We start from the raw sequence: 20,586 nt of genomic DNA on the forward strand, positions 1-20,586 counted from the left end.
CGATTTAAAATCAATTTAGAAAAAGAGACAGAGAAATAATTTTGCCAATAGACTGACGACTTGGGTAAGAAAGAATCAGACAGTTGTAGAAAAGTTGGTGAAGATACATCTTACAGTTTTGGAAAGCTGGAACATATATAGCAAACACATATGAAGAGGCACCGTATATTTTCAGGATGAAAATAAACTGTTGAATTTGCTAAGGTTCTCCTTGAATTTCACGAACCACAACTCCAGTTTTATTATATTATTATTAAAGACAGAATGAAATGTCCAAAACCCAGTTTCTACACTACTGTGGAACATTTTTTAAATGTACTTTAGGGCTGAAAAACATGATGTGAGCTTGGAAAAGTAATGAATTGGTGTGACATGAGCAAAGACAGAACAGGAGGAAAAAAAAAAAAAAGGTAAATGCTAGTCATTCCAATACTTACTGAAACTGCTTCAGATTCCCAGCTTTCAAAAAAAAATATTTAATGCCAGTACTCTACAGAAAGAAGCTACTTGAGAATGTTTATACGAAATCTGATGAACCTCATGTGGATGAAGTGCTTACAAGACAGCATATATACAAACAACCATACTTGGTAGAGATTCTGTGTGACAGAACAGAGCTCTCCTTCAGGACCTTTCTTAGACAGGCTGACAGATTCTGCCCTAATTCTTTTCTTAGCGTGTTCATGCGTTTTTTGTTTGGTGATTTTTTTCCATATTTGCAAACACCAAACCAATTCGAGTAATGCCAGACTCAATAGACTGAATGTAGCTTAAGGAACTAAATATTATTCCCAGGAAATCTACTGCAATTTTCAAAAGCAATCAATCATTTTGAGAATGTAACTTGACATATTTTAAAAAGACCTTGTTTTCAGAAGTGGTGGGGTCCACCTTTTAGTAACCAGTGTTCCTCAAATCATTGCAGCTTTGCTGCCCAGAAATTCCTTACACCTTATATCACTTTTTAAAGTGCCAACTTTAACATCACTTGGTTATACTGAGTCACAAGAATGCCAGATTCAGGAGACTGTTCCAGAGCGAAGGCATAAAAAAATTATGTGCTGCAGTAGACCTAGAACAGGAGCAAAAAGGCTGAAAAGAGGGGAAGTGCCTCTCCTGAAGGAAAAGAAGCATCTCTTACTGCAGAGCTCCTTATGGAAAGGACTCGCCACAGACTGTATATCATGTAAATAAAACATTTTTAGCTTGTGTTTTCCTTTTATGGTCACTAAATACTGACCACAAGGGAAACTTTTTTACTCTGTTTCCTCTGCATAAAGCTGTAGCCTTTTCAGTGATTAATTTGCTGAGGTGTTCCAATACAAGTTTTAATTAAATGTCCAGGTGTTCATGACAAGGCTTGCAACTATGCCCACCAATTTTTGAATTGAAAACAGCTGCTGACACTATTCTTAGTTTTCAATGGTAATGTAATCACTACATAGAACAAAATTCAGAAGCCAGCTAGTACTCTGATCAAAGGCTGTGGGAAGTTCTTCGCAGCTGAACAATCTAATAAAACTCATAGGCTTCCTGTGCTTTCCTTTCCCCCTTCCCAAAGGTGGTGTTTTCCAGTCTGTAGAAAACAAAACTTTACTTTCCAAGAATTATCAAACTGACTTTATGTTTTCCCCTTGTAACTTCATAACTCAAATCCCATCTTGAGGTAATAACTATATTAGTACAATTTAATAATGGTGATTTTCAGGACCATTAAAAGCTGTTATGGCTGTGTATATTCTTTCCAAAAAAAAATCTGATGTCCAACTGTCCAAAAAGCTTGTGTAGTTATTTTTTTTTCCATAAGAAAACATATAATCATTTTTGACAGCTAGCATCTACTCATAATTCCACTAAATCATTTCAGTATTCAATTGCAGCAGTAATTTCTTGGCTGTTTCTTCATAGCGACAAACTCGTTGATCTTTATATCTGAGAAGTGAAACATTACTTCATATTTTTTACATGTTTCCAAACATGTCAGGTGACGTCAACCCAAGGACATTTAAATGCATTCAAAGATGAAAAAAATAGTAGTATTATTACCTTTGCAATACAGGTTAGTACATAAAGAGTAACATAATACTTTAACAACAGCGGTTGTATCTGTACTCTTACTTCCAGACAGCTAATCACATAACTTATTTATCTCATAGACACAAATTTAATTATCACATGGACACCATCTCATAGATTGTTTTTCATCTATATTTTCATATCAGCTATGATGACACAGGTTTTAGCAGAATTTATAAATTATACATGAATTAATCTGCACTTGTCTGCAACTATATTAGGAAAAAATCCTTTTTTCTTTTATCCCCTCCTCCATCCTTCACACACAAAAGTAGATGGAGATCAGTTCAGGTGTATATTGAATTAACTGGACACAGTGGATCCTATGCAAGTAACAAGGCTATCATGGATTGATAGAACAGCAGTTTCTGTCAGGAGTGGTTTAACACAGAACTGGAACCTCTTTCCACTTTCAAAAATTTGCCATGGCCAAACATGAACATGCTACATTTGGTACTCTATTGCTAGGAAGCTTATAGTGCATTTGCTATGCTTTTCTGTGGCTAGAGGACTAGGTTATTAATCAAATGCCTTTCACACAAAACATCAACCCTGCATTTGGAGAGAAAAGATGTAAAAGTTAACACAAATCAAAATTGTATCTATTTTTGATGCAATTAGACAGCTACCTACATTTCAATGTGTGCCAAATGTGATGTTGTGAGAGATTTAAAGAAACAACAGTATAGTAGGTTATAAACAGCATTTGTGTGTGACTTGTGGTGAAAATCAATCTTTGATTGGTTTATAAAAACAAGAGAAGAAATCTGCATATTCCTGGATGCTTACCTGACCCCATACAAGTTCTCCTAATCCAATAAATACACACCACATCCACTGGTCAAGCTGCAGGGGGGAACAGCTAAATGGTTTTCCTCCAAACTGGACAATTACTATCTACAAAGAAAAGCACAGAAGAGGTTGGGTAAATACTTTCAAGAAGGGTAGATGGAGGGCCCTGTCATTGACATTTGACCTGAGATTTTATCCATTACAGCTCTGCCTCTTTGATTCCAACATATTTCACCAGTAGAATAGTCAAATGTATTATTAACAATCTGTTGTGTACTGGACTGAATCTAAACAGCATTCTAAATCAAAATGTTATCCTATACTCCTAATATGTTATTTGCCATTGTTACATGGCGCCACATAAATACTTCAACCACTAGGAGAGCAGGGAGGAGTGAATAACATAAGCAGCTGAGTCACAAATGTGGCTAGCAGCTAGATGACACTTTTTCTTCAGCCAGATAATTGAATGCAGTAATGCCTAGAACTAGGAAAAACATTATCAAACATTTCCCATGACAAAATATTTAGAGATGACTGTGAATTTGTCAGGCCTCTCCTAGAAGCATTCTGGCTTAGGTTAGTAAACCCACCCTTTTGAACTAGCTGTCAAAGACCATCACTATCAAATTCTACCACCAAACACTGGTAGCCTTTCTCCAGTACTTGGTTTAATTAGTGGCTCCCCTTTCTGTTTTAAAACTACTATGGTCCAGGTTCAAAGGACTCTCCTTACTCCTTTCATGAGAAAGGTCCCAATACTGATGGCTTCCAGGATGTCAATGCAGAATTGAGCAATAATGTCAACCCAGAAATAGTTCAATGCAGCAATTGTGCAGTCTGAAAGATAACGTCAGAGGGTGTCAGGTACTGGATAGATGCCAGCAAGTGGAAGGAGACTGGAGCAGAATGAGGAATTAGAATTTTTACAGAAGAAAAATTACAAATGTTTGGGAAAAGTCTGTATTTCTGCAGTTATGTTCACATATGATTGGGCCAACAAACCTACAAAATGGACATGAAGAATTACTACCAAGGAGTAATACTAAGAAGAACATCAAATAACTTTTGGCAATGGCATTTAACCTTAAAAGAATGGATTAATATTAGCTATTTACAGGCCAATTTTTCTATTCATGTAGTAATTAATGTAAAATACTTTGCTGCTATTGATTAGTACAATATTTAATAATTTCTTCAAAAATACCAACAAATCATGACAGCTATTATATATCTTCAGATCAGTATAAGATTTGACCTAGTGATAATGATCAAAATTTATGTTGTATTAGTATGACCACATTAACATCTTCCATTATTTACACACAGTTTTATTGTGATAGTATGTGAAAGCAGATGTTTTTTTATCTGTGCCTTCTACAGCTTTAGATTAAACATACATAGAAAAAAAAAAACACAACACTTTTTCTATTTAATAGTTACTAATTCTTGCCCAAATCATTACCTGAATAGCAAATGTACCCAGTACAATAGTGCAAAAAATAGGATTTCTGAAGATTCCATCAAAGACATTTCTCTCGCCATGGATTTTGCGTGCGTTGATTTCATTGAAAAGCTGCATCATGACAAAGGTGTTGAAGATAATGGTGTAGTGCTCTGAAGGAGGAGAGTGGAGTGGTGCATTCCTCCCACTGTCAATCTTAAACATTTTCTCACCTAGTTATAAGACAAAAGTAAAGATTTCCACCAGAATATATCAAATTGGAATTTATATTTCCTTTGTTTGCTTTAGCTAGTTGTCTCCTTTGCTCTGCTTTTACCAGCTGTCTTTCTGAACTTACTACCCATAGGCAGAATTCTAAATTCCAGTAAGCAAAGACATCTAAAGTTCCTGAGCAGAACGCTTCCCAAATGATAACTGTTCTCTAATAACTCAATATACCTGCTCAAATAGTTTTCAGTAGTACTTTTCCTTAAACCAAACAGTAACTATTGTAAATCAGTTCTTTCTGATGTACTAAGTGCTTCAGACCCATTGAGATATGCTTGCAATTTTCTACAATAATTAAAAACAATCACTCTTCAACAGTTTTTAACCTATTTGCTAAACCAGTATGCCATAACTCATGACAAGCATTCACGGATACTAATGATAAAAACACAGGCATTTCTGATTTTAAATAGATTTGGTTATGATCATTCTGCTAAGTCTGCTTTGAAAGCACAACATGAGGATACCACTCACCATGAGTAATTGCAAAGATGAGCTAATATTTGAAAAGACACCTACACCTGATGGACCTCATTTGTTATTCACTAAGTTTACAGATAACAGTTATTGAAAGAGGTGTTTTCTTAAAGTAAGGATGCTACATTCATATAAAAGAGTAAATAATGAATGAAACAAAATGAGTAAGGGTTACCACAGTACAACTAATTTCATAACCAGAGTTCTGCTAATAAAAGCAAATCAAAACTTAAACGCTTTTCAGCTATCCCACTAGCACTGTACTCAGAATTTCTGAAAAAAGAAGAAAGGTTTCCTGAGGTTTTCCCCTGACGTCATAATTCCATCAGCTAAGCTGCCAGTGAGTGTTTTGCCCTGGGATATTTGAGCAGTTCATGTTCAAGTCACCGGGAATAATAAGCATGCTTCCAGAGCAAGAATTTGGCTTATAGTCTTTTGGCAGAAAGTAGATTATGATATGACAAATATACCAGTAAACCAATATGAGGCAACAAAAGTTAGATTGTGAGAGAGCAGAGATTTTTAAGCAGATTATACATCTCCAAGGAGATAACTAAGTATTGGAAAACACTCCCCTTAATACATACAAACATAAAGGAAAAAACAAATGAAAGCAAACATCATTATTTTACACACACAATCATTGCATCTATTTGCTTTCATTCAATAAACACACAAACACAAAAATATGAATGATACTTTCTTCAGTGTGAGTACCTATCCTTAAGCCTTTTGTTATTGCACTGCATCACTTAACTGGCATAGCAGAGCATGCTGCTACAAAAGACGATGAATTAGTCAATCAAAACAGAAATAATACTCATTAATTTGTAGTTTGTTTATTGAAACACTGAGTTTAGAACATCATCTCACTGCAAAACTGACCTTCTTAGAGACTAGAAAGAAAAAGGCTCTATTTCCTAGGCTTTTGAGAAAATTGGTTTGGCTCTGACCTTCAAAGTATTGCATGGGTTTTCCAGAGACACAGAAAAGTAATTGAGATAGGGTCAGAAAATCCTGGTTTTCTTTTCATCAGGGTTCAGTATAAAGTATTTTAAATCATAATACTCATCAAAAAGCCATTAAAATTCCCAGAAAGTTCACAGAAATTTTTGTTCCAAGATTGATATCAAATGAATTACCAAGACCACCTATGCCTGTTTCAGAGAATCTGAACATTACAATTTTCTTAGGCTTGCTAGATGTCCTCAAAATACACTGTAAGCTTATAATGTTATTTGTATATATGTATGTATACACAATATTAGGGACCATATCTCTCCAAAACCTGGCAATTATTTTGGTTTAAATAGCTCCAGTGTAAACAGACCATCACCTCCTTTGAGCATTCCAAGCAAACTGCCAGTTATTGGCAAGATGCAGCAAGGTTTTTAAAACAGAGCTCAAATACTTCTAAGATTTTCAGAACCATAGATTTACATTTACAGCTTATACGAAAGTCTGTATATAATGAAAAAAAAAATCTGAAACACATGAAACACATGCAATTCAGCAGCAGTGATGTATTGTCAAGAAAACAATACCCAACTGATAAAATTATCAGACCTTCAGGCAAATTCACTCATTATTGTGGAGCATTAGAAAACTATTATTAGCCCTGCACTTCCCTGCAACAAATAACATTTCTCCTCCTTCCCTTCTCTCTCAAAAACAAAAAATACAAAAAGCATCCATTGCTAGCAAGAGCTGAAAAAGAGTCCAGAAGTACCAGGACAGAAATAAGAAATTGGATTTTTTTTAGAAGAATTTGGATTTTTTTAGGAGGAGCGGACTAGATAGTCTGTTTAAAATGTAGTCAAATGTAGTCATTTATGTTTTAACATACCTTCAGTGGTACGTTTTAACACACTCTTTTGCTAAAGCCCAAATCTATATTTTGCTAGGAGACTAAAATCTCAAAGGCCCTTCCCAATGTGAAGAATGTATGAGAAGTGACTAAATCCCTCTATTGGGTCTCTTCTGTTACCACCAATGTTCTTGATTCCTTTAAGCAGTTTGCTCCTACTAGCTCTTTAACTATGGATATATGCATTAAGATACATTGAAAGCATTCTGACGTGCCAGCCTACATGGTCTAGGTGCCTCTAAACGAAGCAACAAGCCTAACTTTCTTACCAACAAAAAGAAGTGTAAATATTAGAGTAAGCTGATAAACAGCATGGCCCAGAATGTTCTTCATCATGGTACGGGATATGAGAGGTTTGTTCCTGCCATATGGCTTTCTTAGCAATAGAGCCTCTGTTGGAGGTTCAGTGGCCAGAGCAAGTGAGGCAAAGGTGTCCATAATCAGATTGACCCACAACATCTGTACAGCTTTTAGAGGAGAGTCCTGTGGAGACAAATTAGAAAGTTACTTATTTGCTAGAAAAACAATTGTTGTCAGATCATTTACAACATTTCTGGTTTCATTTCTCACAAGAAGTGCTGGAGACAGGATACTGAAATACATGGACTTTGGTCTGACCTACTACGACTGTTCTTATATTGCCTATACAAGACCAGAATCACAGCTAACGGTGATCTGAGCAAAGATAAATGATTTTTCTCCAGTCATTTCAATCAAGAACATTTACAATCAGACAACATTTATAAAGTATAACATTAACACTTTATAACACATTTCAAAATCCTGGCTGTTAGCATGTGCATAAGGCTTGAATTGGTAACTGAATTTAAGTAATTACACATAACACAAGGTTTCTTTCCTGAAAGAAAAGTTGTACTGAAGCAATTTTTAAAGCAATGATTCATTAATTATGTCTTACTTATCTTTCTTGGAAACAGCTTGAAATTATTAAAAAATGATGAAAAAATTACTAAGACAATTTAATGTTTTACTTACGACCTTGTAAAAACAGTTGTGAAGAAAAAAATGACTAATATTTGAATTTTAAAAATATTCAGAAACTCATTACAATACATCAGATTTGCAAAAGTAAGCAAATCCTGATTCATTTGTTGGGTAAGATGATAGCATATCTGAAGCTATGGAACTAGAAAGAAGAAAAAAAAGTTACTACTCGTCAGGATAAAGAATTTATTTTCTGAAACAGATCACCAACCACTAGAAGGAGCTGTTTCCTCACTTAATTCAAGAAAGAGTCTATGGTCATATTACAGAGAATTTTAGATTATGTTTAAAACATTTAAAAAAAAGTAAATAAATAAAACTAACACTGACCTTAGGAGAAAATGTAGATGGTTATTACAGTTATTATACAAATTTGATTTTTAATTCATTGGGGCAGCTATAATGATAGACTGTTGCAATTGCTTCAAGGAGCCGTAACAGGAAAAATGAAGTAGGTTGGTTTTTTGTTTGTTTTGTAACTGAGAACTTCCTATGACTTTAAACTGAATATAAAATAGGCAGCATTTGTAAGATCTGCTTTCTCTTTCAAATAGACCTTATTATTAGGAAAATGGAATCTCAAAAGTAGTAAGATATCAGTATGACAAATTTTATAATGGAAGGGAGTTAATCTACAGGGTGAAAGATCAGATCACTATTTTTATGTATTACTTTAGCATCAGGCAGTCTTGAATGAAAGAAATTAATGGAACACCATACAAAATAAATCAAATCCTATAAAAACTCTTTATGAACTCTGCCCTTTTCTTCAAGGGGTTAAATATTCATCTTTAATAAAGTATTGTCAAGTTATGAGGGCCAACATCCATTCAGTATCCCAGGAACACAATATTATATTTCAACTCTCCCTTGAGCTAAGGTATTACTTCCTCTTGAAAACATTTTTAACAGACTTATATTTACACGCAGTTTGATACATTTAAAAATTTTAAAAAAGAAAAAAAACATTCATTTTTGACTTACTAACATGGATGGAGAAAAGCAACAAGCAACCCACTGTTTAAGTCTTACAAGCTGGGTACACCAGGGAAGGGAGGAAGATTAGCGTTAATAGATTCTTGACCTCTTGGTCATGGGTTGCATTAACTGGGCTTATCTGGAGGTTCAGTTCACTCATTTGATATGCAGCTGCAGAAAGAGGAAAAGCCTGTATCTTCAGAGGTGGAGAAAAAAACTAAAACTAATCAGGACAAACTTTGCAACAAATATGAGACCTCATTTATTTTTATTAATACTTATGGCTAAAAAGTAAGGAGAGTACTTGCAGTAAAAGAAGTTAGTTGCCAGGGCTCAGAGACCCTAGGCGGTATATGAAAAACAGGAAAAACATTTTCTACTGAAGAATTTTCCTTGTTATATTTTTACCTCTCTAGGTAATGAGTTTTCTCAAGAAACATCCCCTACTTTGAGATGTTATAGAAGCTGAATTTGCTGCTTCATGCGCTGACTTATATGTCACTAAAAACTGAATTTCTGTTATGCTTAATAAAGAGTCAAATGTTCAAGTGTCTAATCAGAGCTTGACATATTCTTAGCACAACAGAAAGTTAGATTCCTTCAGTCTCTAAATCACACAACTGTAATTGAAAGTCATCAGTTTTGGCAACAACATGTTCTCACCATTTCACACTGCCAATCACCTTGGGTGGCTATGGTACCTCTAATAATTATCTATTATTGGCAGTACTACACTGTTCAGTCAAGTGTGAAAGCTCATTCTAAGCTGAAGCCAAAACATTAAATACACATTAGTCTGGGGAGGCAGTGGAATGAAATTTCCACTGCAACTCTATCTGATTTCTGATTAGTTGGTGGAAACTGAGGAAAATCCATATCAGCTAAGGAGCCTAGTCTTCCATTACAAAGTTTATTCAGTTATGCTGCACAAGTTGCATGCAAAGTCAGTGTTCTTTTCACTGCATTTCAACTACTGACTGACTAGCAAAAAAAAGAATTCTTCATTTGCCTTCCAAAAACTTTGGTGATGGAAGATGTTCAAACTGTAAGCCACCCAAAATCACCACTTATTCGTCAAACTCTTTTCCACTTGACCTTGGAATATGTTAACATTGGCCTAGAGGTAAAAGGAAAATGTCCCTTGAATCAAGTGATGTTACACTTCATCTTGGAAATACTTAAATGTACAAATCACCAAAGGCTGGAAATAAACTACAAATCTTTTGTGACATGTGGAGCCTCACAAATTTTAGAGCTTGTTACTTTTGATTTAGATGACAAGCTGTAGGGGAACAAAAAGGTATTTTCACCCTTACCTCTTTGCTTCCACTTGTCACAGAACACATGCATACAGTCATAAAAATAAGTATTTCTGGTAGTTTATATACATAAATGAAAAATATACATATTCAGCCCTCACATCTGCTGCTAGATCACACTGTCTGGTAATTGTATGGAAGTGACCTCTTTAGTTCTCGTTCCATGCTTCTACGCCTTCCCAAAACAAAGCTAAACTGTAAATACTTTGATTTTGTGTTATGGCTTTTTCAAATTTTCCAATGCTATTATTTTAAGATTTGCCAAATACAGTTCTGCACGAAAACATTATAAACACGTAAATTACTGCATTATATATTTAAGTATACATCATCCACATTTTTTGAACAAGGTCTGTAAAAACAGTAAGTGATTCATGCAGTGGTTCATTGCTACAGTGCTTTTTAATTAACATTTAATTTTCCAAACATAATGTCCTATAGAGTCACTGTTTTCAGTTCCTAATGTCTGTTAAAACATTAAGTCTTTCTCAAAGTACAAGAATAACAATTTGAATGTAAAATGTTAAAACATGTTCTTTGTCTTATCTTTCTTTAATGCAACCTTTTTGAATAGTTACACTGCCTCAACAGTTGGAGACAGAGAAAAAATTTGGCACAGAGATGGAACTGTTACCTTTACAGTTCCAGTTAAAAATGTTTCCATTTGACCAACACCATTTTTAAATCTTATATTGTACATAACTGTATTTTATTTAACAGCTCCAAATATAACAACATAATTATTTACTTGGTACTGTATATGTTGGGTACTGGAAACAGAATGAAATTTCTGGTCTTGCAAGGGACATATGGAACTCTATATGATGCTCAGAGATGTGCAATGACTCATTTAAAGTACAAATTCATAACTGTAGGCAGAGCTCCAAAAAAGAACCCTCACTGAATGAATCAAGGGCTGTGCAATCAGATCTTATCCAGAATGAAGCTGGAATACAAGAGTTTGCAGCTCATTAATCCAGTTGGGGTGGGGATAAAATTCCTAACTAGAAAGGACAATTGTAAACAGGCTGGTCAAGATGGCCACGCCCTGACCATTTTAAAAGCATGCATTGGACTGTACACAGAGAAGGCAGAAAAAGGTAAATTAATTAGATTAATTGAAAGATAAAGTCAATTATCTTTTCATTATCTTATATGTGCCATGCAAACTGCAGACATGGGCCTAGCAGAAATAACAGTGGTGAGCTCATTGGCTGGGGCTGTGTGCAGAGCCAGCACCTGTGCAGCCATTGATTGAGTGACCCCGATTCGGCTTGTAATCAGAGACTTCATAAAGTTGGGTTTTCTTGTATGACCTAGGTATCAAAGTGTTATAAAGTGTAATTATAGAGCCACAATACAAAGTTTCATTATCTAAACTCTTGGCCTATAGGTTGAGCAGCTCTAAACTGAAGCAGGGCCCAATATAAGCTAGATCCCTGTAAGGGGCCGCTTAGTTTTGGCAGCAGCCTCTCCAAGCTTGCCAATACATGACAATATATCTGTAATTCCTATGCCACTTAGAACATGATTTCTGTCACCTTTACATGACTTCATGCTGGGACCAATGGCATAGGATAGCAAATGACTGGTTGCATTGGTCCCATTTAGTCTGCATAATAAAATCTTCAATAGCCCACTCCTAATCCTTCATAATCCTGATGTAACATTGGAATAGCATTGACAGTTGCATGCAGCATGTTAAATATGCATGTTAAACAGTCGTAAGTTCAACATCTATTGAAACAACATGCCAGGACAAAATAGAAATATAGTAGATAACTCTCTGCCAGCAGCACCTTGCTGCAGCAGGTAGATAAATAAATAAAAATGCGTTTGTTTAGTATTAAAAGAATTAAGCTAGTCTGTAGTTCCCTGAAGTGGAACTTGGCAAGGTCACTGATTTTATTAATGTATTTGAGGAAGAAAAGGAAGAAAAAAAAAAAAAAAAGCTGCAGATTCTTATAACCACAAATGGTCACAGGCCCTACTTAAGATTTTTCTTAAACCTCTCCACGGCACTCCTAAGGTGCTGTGGACCAAAGAAATCAACTTCTACGTGGCAATGCATCCGCTGTGTGCTCCTTGAAGGTCTAGTTTCGGTAATAAGTACTCACACAGTTGGACCCTTTCATTAATACCAAGTTGTTGTAGTTTCACTAGTCCTTCCTGAAGCGATATGACCACATGCACATAGTTACATACACACCAATGCAACTGCAGGATGAAAACTGAATAAAATTAAGTACTTAGTTGCAAAATTTGAGCCAAGTATTGGAAAAATCAGTCAAAGCAAAGATTTTATCTTTGTGCTTCCTTTTAGAACAAACAGAAGAAACATCAAAAAGAGCCAGTAAACCTTCATACTCAAGGTATCCCAGTGTGCTGTTTCTGAACTGCAGAACAATTTTTTTGAGAGAAGTGACATTAGGAAGCATAAAATAAATATTACTACCTAAATAGAAATTTTCTCATTCTAGATTTCATAAAATCACCAAAAGGGTAGGCTGTGTAATACTCATTAACCTGAATATTAGTCATGGATTAAAATTATAATCTTTTTGTCAAAGAAAGCCAAACCTACTACCTGAAAGCAAAGCAAAATTCAGTCCAATACGGACCTTCTTCACATTCATTTTGAGGGTCACAGAAAGCTGTGTTGCTTTTTGGAAACTATGGATTTTAATTTTGTTAATTAAGAACTTAAGTGATTCATTCAAAATAATAATTTAGACCTATGTGCAGTTTTGCAGACTTATTTCTGTGCGCACTTAGCCTATTATACCCATGATTTTCAGTATGATCATGCATTTTGTACTAGAGCTATTTTGATAGCAACCAGAGGGTACAGTATGTTCCCAAGTGTAATTTTTAGTAGAGTTTATGAGCCAAACAAACATAATGCTCTTTCACTGCCTAGAATCTTTGAGTCAAAGCCTAACATCATAATGTTCATTCGTAAGGCAAGATCCTTGTTGAATGAGATAGAAATGAGAGCTGCTTGGAATTATCAGCAGTCAGGCAGTTCAGTGTAAACAGAACTACAATGGAAATAACTGCTGCCTTTTTGCTACAGTTTCAATTTTATTTCCTTTCAGACCTCGTTCTTTGAATTTGCATTTTTACTGCCAAATTAAGGAATTGCATAAGAATCTATTTGGGCAGAAATACAGAAATTCTAGGAGTTGTATGTTAAAACCTATAAACAGAGACAATGAACTTGACAGGCTCAGTGATGGTCTTACAGCCCATTGGGTTAATACAAACACACTGGGCCTGATCCAAATCCTTTTAGAAGGTAATGGAATGATTCAAAGGATGAAAAAAGCCCTGGAAATAGAAAGGAGAATATACTTCCACTGAATATGCACTACACAAGAGCTTAGTACCGATTTTAAAAAGTCCTTTTATTGACTCGGAAATGTTTACTTCTTCAAGAATAAAATAGAAAATACTTAGTTAACACCTAGAATATATTTGCCTTAATGCTTTCACAAAGCAAATGAAAAATTGTGGATGCTAACCAAAAAAAAATCACCTTACATAAATTCTTTTAGGCAGTGAAGGAACATCTATAAAACAAGGGCTCAAAAGGAAGCAGTCCCCTCAGTTCCAATTCTGGTATTCTGACCGTGTTGCTATTAGCACTTTTTTGTATATTATTCTGTACCATTGATAAAATCCAGGAGGATTTACCTTCCACATTTTTAGTATTTATCCATGTAATTTCCGTTAGCAGTAAAAACTACTTCACGGTTAAACATTTTCTCAATATGCTTGGAAATATTTCCCAAGGGAAAATGAAAAGTTTCCAACTTCTGCCTCGGCGTCAATAATTTTGTCCCATAGCACAGGCTCAGCTGTGACAACAAGGCATCATCAAGACCTGGGAGGCAGCATGGTAGGGAACAAGCACTTAGCAGCTCGCAATTTTTTACCTCTCAGAAAACAAATGAATTGTTTCACGGCACAGATAAGGCCTCTAAACGTCAGTCAAGGCTTAGGAGAAGTTTGACCTCATGGTTTTGTAAAGCTACCTGAGTTTCTGGTTTCAAGTATCAATTCCATGATTGCAATGTAAGTTTACCCTGGAGCAGAGCTAATGACTTATTCATTGTTCTGCTCAGGTGTGCATGAGGTGGAATTTACCTGCTGGAACAGGCATGTGCATCTGTATGATGCACGATACAGGGAGACGTCAGCTCTCCCATAGTGCTTCTCAATCAAAGGAGGCCTTTGGTAATAGCACCTGTCTGCAGCATTTGAAATATACATTAATTTTGGGTTGGGGGAGTAACAGCACTAAAAAGCCTGCATGTTTTGCTATTTTCTAACGAAGGACAAGCCCTAGTACTGCACTAAATACATCCTGGTTTCTTGCTAGGTAAAAGAAAATTTTATTCATCAAAAAGTAGCAATTTGAAGGAAAAAACACAGTATGCTTTTGTAAAAGACCGAGACATGTTGCACGTACATCAGGATTACAATAATGGATTAGTGTAGAGGGGGAAAAAGAAATCGAAGTTCAACTATATGTGTTATTTAATTGGCTTATTGTTTGCACTTAAAATCAAAAGCACTTGCCCGAAAGCAACAAAATATTTATCAGTCAAAAAACTCCTCTCCTGGGATTACTTCTGTGCACTGCTAACTTGAAAATCATAATCTAATTCCATAATCCATCACTAAATACATACTTAACAGTGAAATATTCTGAAAGAAAAAGGCAAAGTCACACAGACTCTTCCTTTTTCCAATCTTTGATATTTTCTTCCCTGATGTCAGAGGCTCAATCATGACAATAATATGTAATCAAAAACAGGGAGCTGTACAGAAGCAGAACCAACATTAGTTGCTCCTGAAAGTAATTTACTTCTAGGAGAAAATGGATTTGTACACTTTCGTCAACAGCTATTTAACACTTACCAGTTTGATCCTAAATACTTTCTTAATTTTCAGAAGAACTTCAGAAAGCATGCTTTCTGTTGTACAAAGTAAGAATTAAATGTAAAGCATCATCACTTAAGAGGCAATGCAGCTTGGTAGGATTTGGCCCCATACTTTAAGCGATGCCTGAAGATAATCTTACCTGAGTAATGCATGCTCCAGTGAAAGCCACAATCACAGCCACAATGTTAACAGTGAGCTGGAACTGCAGGAATTTTGAGATACTATCATAGACGTTACGTCCCCACATCACAGCCTTCACAATGCTACTGAAATTGTCATCTGTTAGGATGATATCTGAGGCTTCCTTTGCAACATCTGTTCCAGCAATACCCTGGAAAAATTAATTGAGAATAAAATTACTGGGAAGTACACAGACAGTTAGAACACAAATCCCGGCATACTCAAAGTCCATAGTTACAGTAAGATTCCCCAGCACCATAACAATGACTGCTGAGTATGTTCTGCATTTTATATTTGCTAGGATGATGGCTAATTGGACCTGTTTTTGAAAGTGAGTAAGGAGGCAGAAAAGGGCATTGACAGAGAACAGTGGAATTCATGTGATGATACTTCTGGGTGCTTTAAATTATCAGCTTATTGTCTAGCAATCTTTTGAGTGTTTTTTTTTTGTTTGTTTTTTCCTTCTTTTTTTAGGATATTCTATTAATATACATGAACAGAATTGCTAACAATTAGAATTACATATCTTAATATGTAATCTAGTATATTAATATATCTTAAGAGTTGAAGTATGTTGGGAAGACATCTTCACATGTAGCAATAGTTTTTAGCAAAGCGAAATAGTATTCTGCTGTTGTGATGAACACTGAGGCCATTCTTCCGTATAGGCAATATATTGCTTCATTAAGCAATTTTCTCAACACTTCATGAATGGAAAACTTCTTACAGCAGATTTACAATGACATAAACATCAATAAATACGCAGATTATACCATTGCAAAGCCAACGTCAGCCTTTTTAAGTGCTGGTCCATCATTGGTTCCATCACCAGTCACAGCTACAACCTGCCTCTGTTCCACCTGTGTGCTGTCAATAATACCTGCAAAAAATGTATATACCAGTGTGTATACAGTGTGTTTATATGTTAGCAAGACAAAACTTCCCTCTAAAAATAGCCATGTGTGTAATACCAACTATGTAATGGTACACAAGTCTTACAGAGATTAACAGAGTTGATTTCTAAGGAAAATAATGATGAAAGCCATGCCACCTCTATTATGTACTATTCAACATTGCTACTAGATTTTTTTATGGAAAGATCTGATTCTGCACCACCAAAACATCAATAAAACTTGCATAGGTATCATAGAGAATGACATTGTCTCATTACGTTCTTCTGGAAGACTTTAAAAGACTTTACTAACTATTAAAGACTTTACTATTAAAAATTACATGTCACAGTAAAACCATTTCAAACCAGCTCCCTGATTAAACTTCAATGGATTTTTTTTGCTGAAGATTTAAGTTCATGCTTAAAGCTTTCCTAAACTGGGCCTTAACTATAATATCTGTTTCACTGGGTTACCTTCTGGCAACAAGTTTAACCTCAAGATAACAAATGCCATTGATGAATTTTATTTAGTTGGAGCCAAATTAGCATTTTAACAGAGAGACATTCAACTCTGCCAAACGATGATTGAGAAGATATAAAATAATTCTTTAAATTCTGGAGCAAAACATTCAAATAAATAGTCATAATAAAATAATTTCCACTTTACTTTGTCAAATGATCTCAAAATGAAAACACTACTTTAAATGGTGAATCGAGTTTCACCCAACTAGCACAAACAAAAGTATTTTCCACTTATGCAGATAGGGAAGGTAAATAAAAGATTAAATACTTTTTCTAAGGTCATAGAAGCAGCTCTGTATTTTAATGGGATGGGCATCATTCTCCATTCATGTTTTTATTTCCATGTTAGAGTCCCTTTGTCGACTTAGTAGGAATATGGGATTTCTATGTAGGATAAAAGAACAACTCCCTATATTAGGTAACATAGGGGGAAAATAAGAAAATTCCTTTTTTAACACACTTTGCACAAAGTCGTATCCTCTAAAAACAATTATCAAAACCTACCCAGTGTGAAAAGCTTTCATCTACTCCGGAAAAAGTAACTCCCATATCAGATAATCAGACAGAAATAGGAAATTGCAGATTACAGAGCAATAGCTGCCTCTTGGCAAAGTTTGGGCTTATCAGGCACCCAGAAGATTGCAATGCAAAAGGGAAGCAGTAACCATCCTCCTGTATTTTTCAGTCTTAAGAAAATCAGAAAAAAAAAAATCACTTTCCATTAGCACTATGAACTCAGATAAATGGCATATTCTGATATGATCTTATAATTAGAACTTTCAGTTTTTTGGGTGACTTGTCTTTAGTATTACTAAATAAACAGGAACATCAGCTGGCATTGCTTTTAAAAACATTTATCTTGTCTTCCCTTCTTGTTATCAATATACCCTTTGATGTTAAATTAATAGTTTAAGCTTCTAAAGAAATTCATTAAAACTCCGACACCTCATGCTATTAACTGCTCCAACCAGGCAGAGAACACCTCTCGCAATTAGATTCCAGACGGGAGTGTAGCCCAAACAAAGCTGAAGAGGGTTTAACAAATGACCTCCTCATGGATATAAATAGTGGACAAATGTCAATGATTCACTACCTGACTGCCTATTTTTATCCATAAAAGCAAATTACACAGCCAGGATGAGACAACCACCCTCCAGAGCACAGAACTGCATAATCAGCAATCATGGAAAGAGATAAAATGGTCTTGGTTACCACCAGCATCTCAGCCACACATCTCTATCTCAGTGACCACTGCCAGTGTCATCAGAACTACATCACGACATGGGACAAAACTATGTAGATGGAGGAACTTTCCTCTGAACATCAGACTAATTTCTAAAATGGAGCAGTAGCAATTATTAGGGATTCAGAGTATTTACTATAGCTATTCATAGCTATACCCATGCTCCTTGACTTCATATTATTTTTAATCTGTCCTTCCTCCCCCTTCCCCACATTTCTAAATCACTGTCTTCTTTCCAGCACTCTACTTCCTAACTCTGCTTGCTTTTCCTTTTTTTTTTTCCTTTCTATTGATATAATTTTGTTAATAGTTGTGGTAAGCATTTGTGGTTTCACTTCAAGAGTTTTCTTCAGTATCGACTAATATGCCTGTTTAGATTTTACAAAAGGTGTAGGGACACCAAACAAAGGAGGGATGCCAAGGAAGGGCTCTCCCTCTGCAGTCTTGAGCTATGGAGAACTACTGCTTTGGTGATCAATGAAAAACTTAAATAAGGGTATTATCTGACAGACTGGCAATCAGAGAATGCCCATTTCTATTCATTCACAATAGCTAAAAAGAAATTTCGATATTAACTTCTCATGTCTAACAGCCAGGAAAATTCTACAAAATAAACTGCTTTACTCCAGTCAAAGACTTGTATACACTATTTTAATCAAACAGTTTTGCGAGGTACAGCAGGCAAATTCATAAAATGTGGCAAAGCTTCCTCCCCAAACAGCTTTTGCTGTTTCTTTGATCTGTGCTCTCATCTCAAGCTGTTAGGCTACAACTTTTCTCTGTCAAAAAGGAACTTTGTTCAACAGTCACAGGAACACATGTAGAACCCAACATTACAGTATGTTCCACACACAGATTCCGTTGATGCTGTAGGAATTTGGGGAGCAGTCATGTAGATTCTTTAAGACATATATGTGTCAGAGTAAGCAACTGTTTCTGATGAGGGAAAAGATTTGGTCTTTTAAAACAACTATGTATAGCCATAAAAAGGAGCACTGTATGTGCACGCTTGCTATGAAAGATACCAGCATTGCATACAAAAGTGAAAGTGAAATACATCGTATATCTCCTACCTTCCTCCCATCTAACATCATGCAAGAATTAAATCAAACCCTTGCAGGATAATATTATAAAGAATATTAATCAACATTGTGTCTTCCATTTCTTTTACAGGGAAAGTATCTGTACCCACGGTCAGATCAAAAACAACAACTGCAGCCTCAGGTTTTCCCTTTACTGTGGAACAAATGCCACTTCATTTTAACAATTCTTATTTGCATTGTCACCCTTAGAGCCACATCAGTAAGAAACTGGTTCTGGGAGAGAGAAAAAAAAAAAAAAAAGCTGTTTTAGGTATCTCATTCTGTCTAAACTGGTTGACTCAAAACAGGCGGACAGGGAAAACTTAGCCACAGCAGAGCATACAAAGGTGGACACTAGTTCGGGTGTTATTGATGCTGGAAAGTTGATTATCCCATACACTTACACATTTATCTGTCTTTGACAAGCCAAATGTAGATAGATGCAGTAATATATTTTCGTAGGCACATTCTGTTCAGATTGGTTTTTAATATTTCCTAACTTTTTCAAGCTCCATATTTATCTAACAAGAATTCAGAAATCTGACTGAAAGATAAAATTTAAATTCATTTAAGTTAAATGCTTGCCTACTTGCAGGAATAGATCTTTAAAGATTAATATTAAAGTGTTTTATATAACATTACAGACAGCACTGGTAATTGTTAAGTGAAGAGTGCTCTGCAAAGTTCATGATATTAGAATGCAGGAGAAGACTATGGCACAAATACAAAGATTTCTGTTCTGAGCAGGCACCAGCAATGTGAAACATAAAAGGGGAACCTTGAAAGCATCAGGGCCTTCTACAAAGTTAGTCCTAACACTGACGACAAAGATCTAGATAGTATTTAAAGTATAAAACTCTAGATTCACTTGTAGCATACCTCCTGCTTCCTTTAAACTATTCTTATATTCATCACTTTTGGGAAGCGTTGGTCAAAGCCAACTTTTTACATTATGGAACATGTCAACTTTCTGAACATTTATTTACATGAATTTGAATAAAAATAAATATTTAAATTTTATTTCAAATGGAAATCAAAACCAATTGCCACTTGCAAAATACTGATATTTAATTTCAAAATTACGATATTTTTTTCTATTATTCTTATTATTTTACCTAGTCTTATGGCATGTCCACTATAATGCATCCCATGCAATAATATTTGAAATATTTTAGAAATTAAGGGTAATTACTAGAAAAATCTTTTCTTCTTTAAAGTTCCCTTTCCCTTTCTGCTTTTTAATCAAGCAGCCTTCCAAGAAAGTTCTTTTTAGTATCACACAAAAAAAATTCCAGATGAATTTAAACATTGGAAACACAGCTTCTTTAGCTTGTAAACTGAGTATTTATCTTCTCTATACTTTCTGATAAGATGAGGATGTTGTTTCCATGAGTAGTAAGCATTTGCTTCTTATTTTAAAATAACAATCTGACAATATTGAAATATTTCAGCAATAATATCATTATAGGTG

The 20,586-nt window shown here is 35.2% G+C and overlaps 1 protein-coding gene across 21 annotated transcripts in view; it reads right to left on the reverse strand.

Moving 5' to 3' along the window:
• ATP2B2 (ATPase plasma membrane Ca2+ transporting 2) overlaps nt 1-20,586 on the reverse strand; it is a 417,587-nt gene that overhangs the window by 20,535 nt on the left and 376,466 nt on the right. For all 21 annotated transcript variants that reach the window (XR_005822948.1, XM_040568574.1, XM_040568590.1 and 18 more), the window contains 5 exons: nt 16,150-16,256; nt 15,336-15,527; nt 7,214-7,427; nt 4,334-4,545; nt 2,866-2,973 (listed from right to left, as the gene is read on the reverse strand). Coding sequence is in view for 20 of the 21 variants with exons in the window: in XM_040568574.1 (XP_040424508.1) it covers nt 2,866-2,973; nt 4,334-4,545; nt 7,214-7,427; nt 15,336-15,527; nt 16,150-16,256 (833 nt within the window). In the remaining variant the exon portion in view is untranslated. The remainder of the gene's footprint in view (nt 1-2,865; nt 2,974-4,333; nt 4,546-7,213; nt 7,428-15,335; nt 15,528-16,149; nt 16,257-20,586) is intronic.

Source organism: Cygnus olor, chromosome 10, assembly GCF_009769625.2.
Source record: "Cygnus olor isolate bCygOlo1 chromosome 10, bCygOlo1.pri.v2, whole genome shotgun sequence".
NCBI classification, from domain to species: Eukaryota; Metazoa; Chordata; class Aves; order Anseriformes; family Anatidae; genus Cygnus; species Cygnus olor.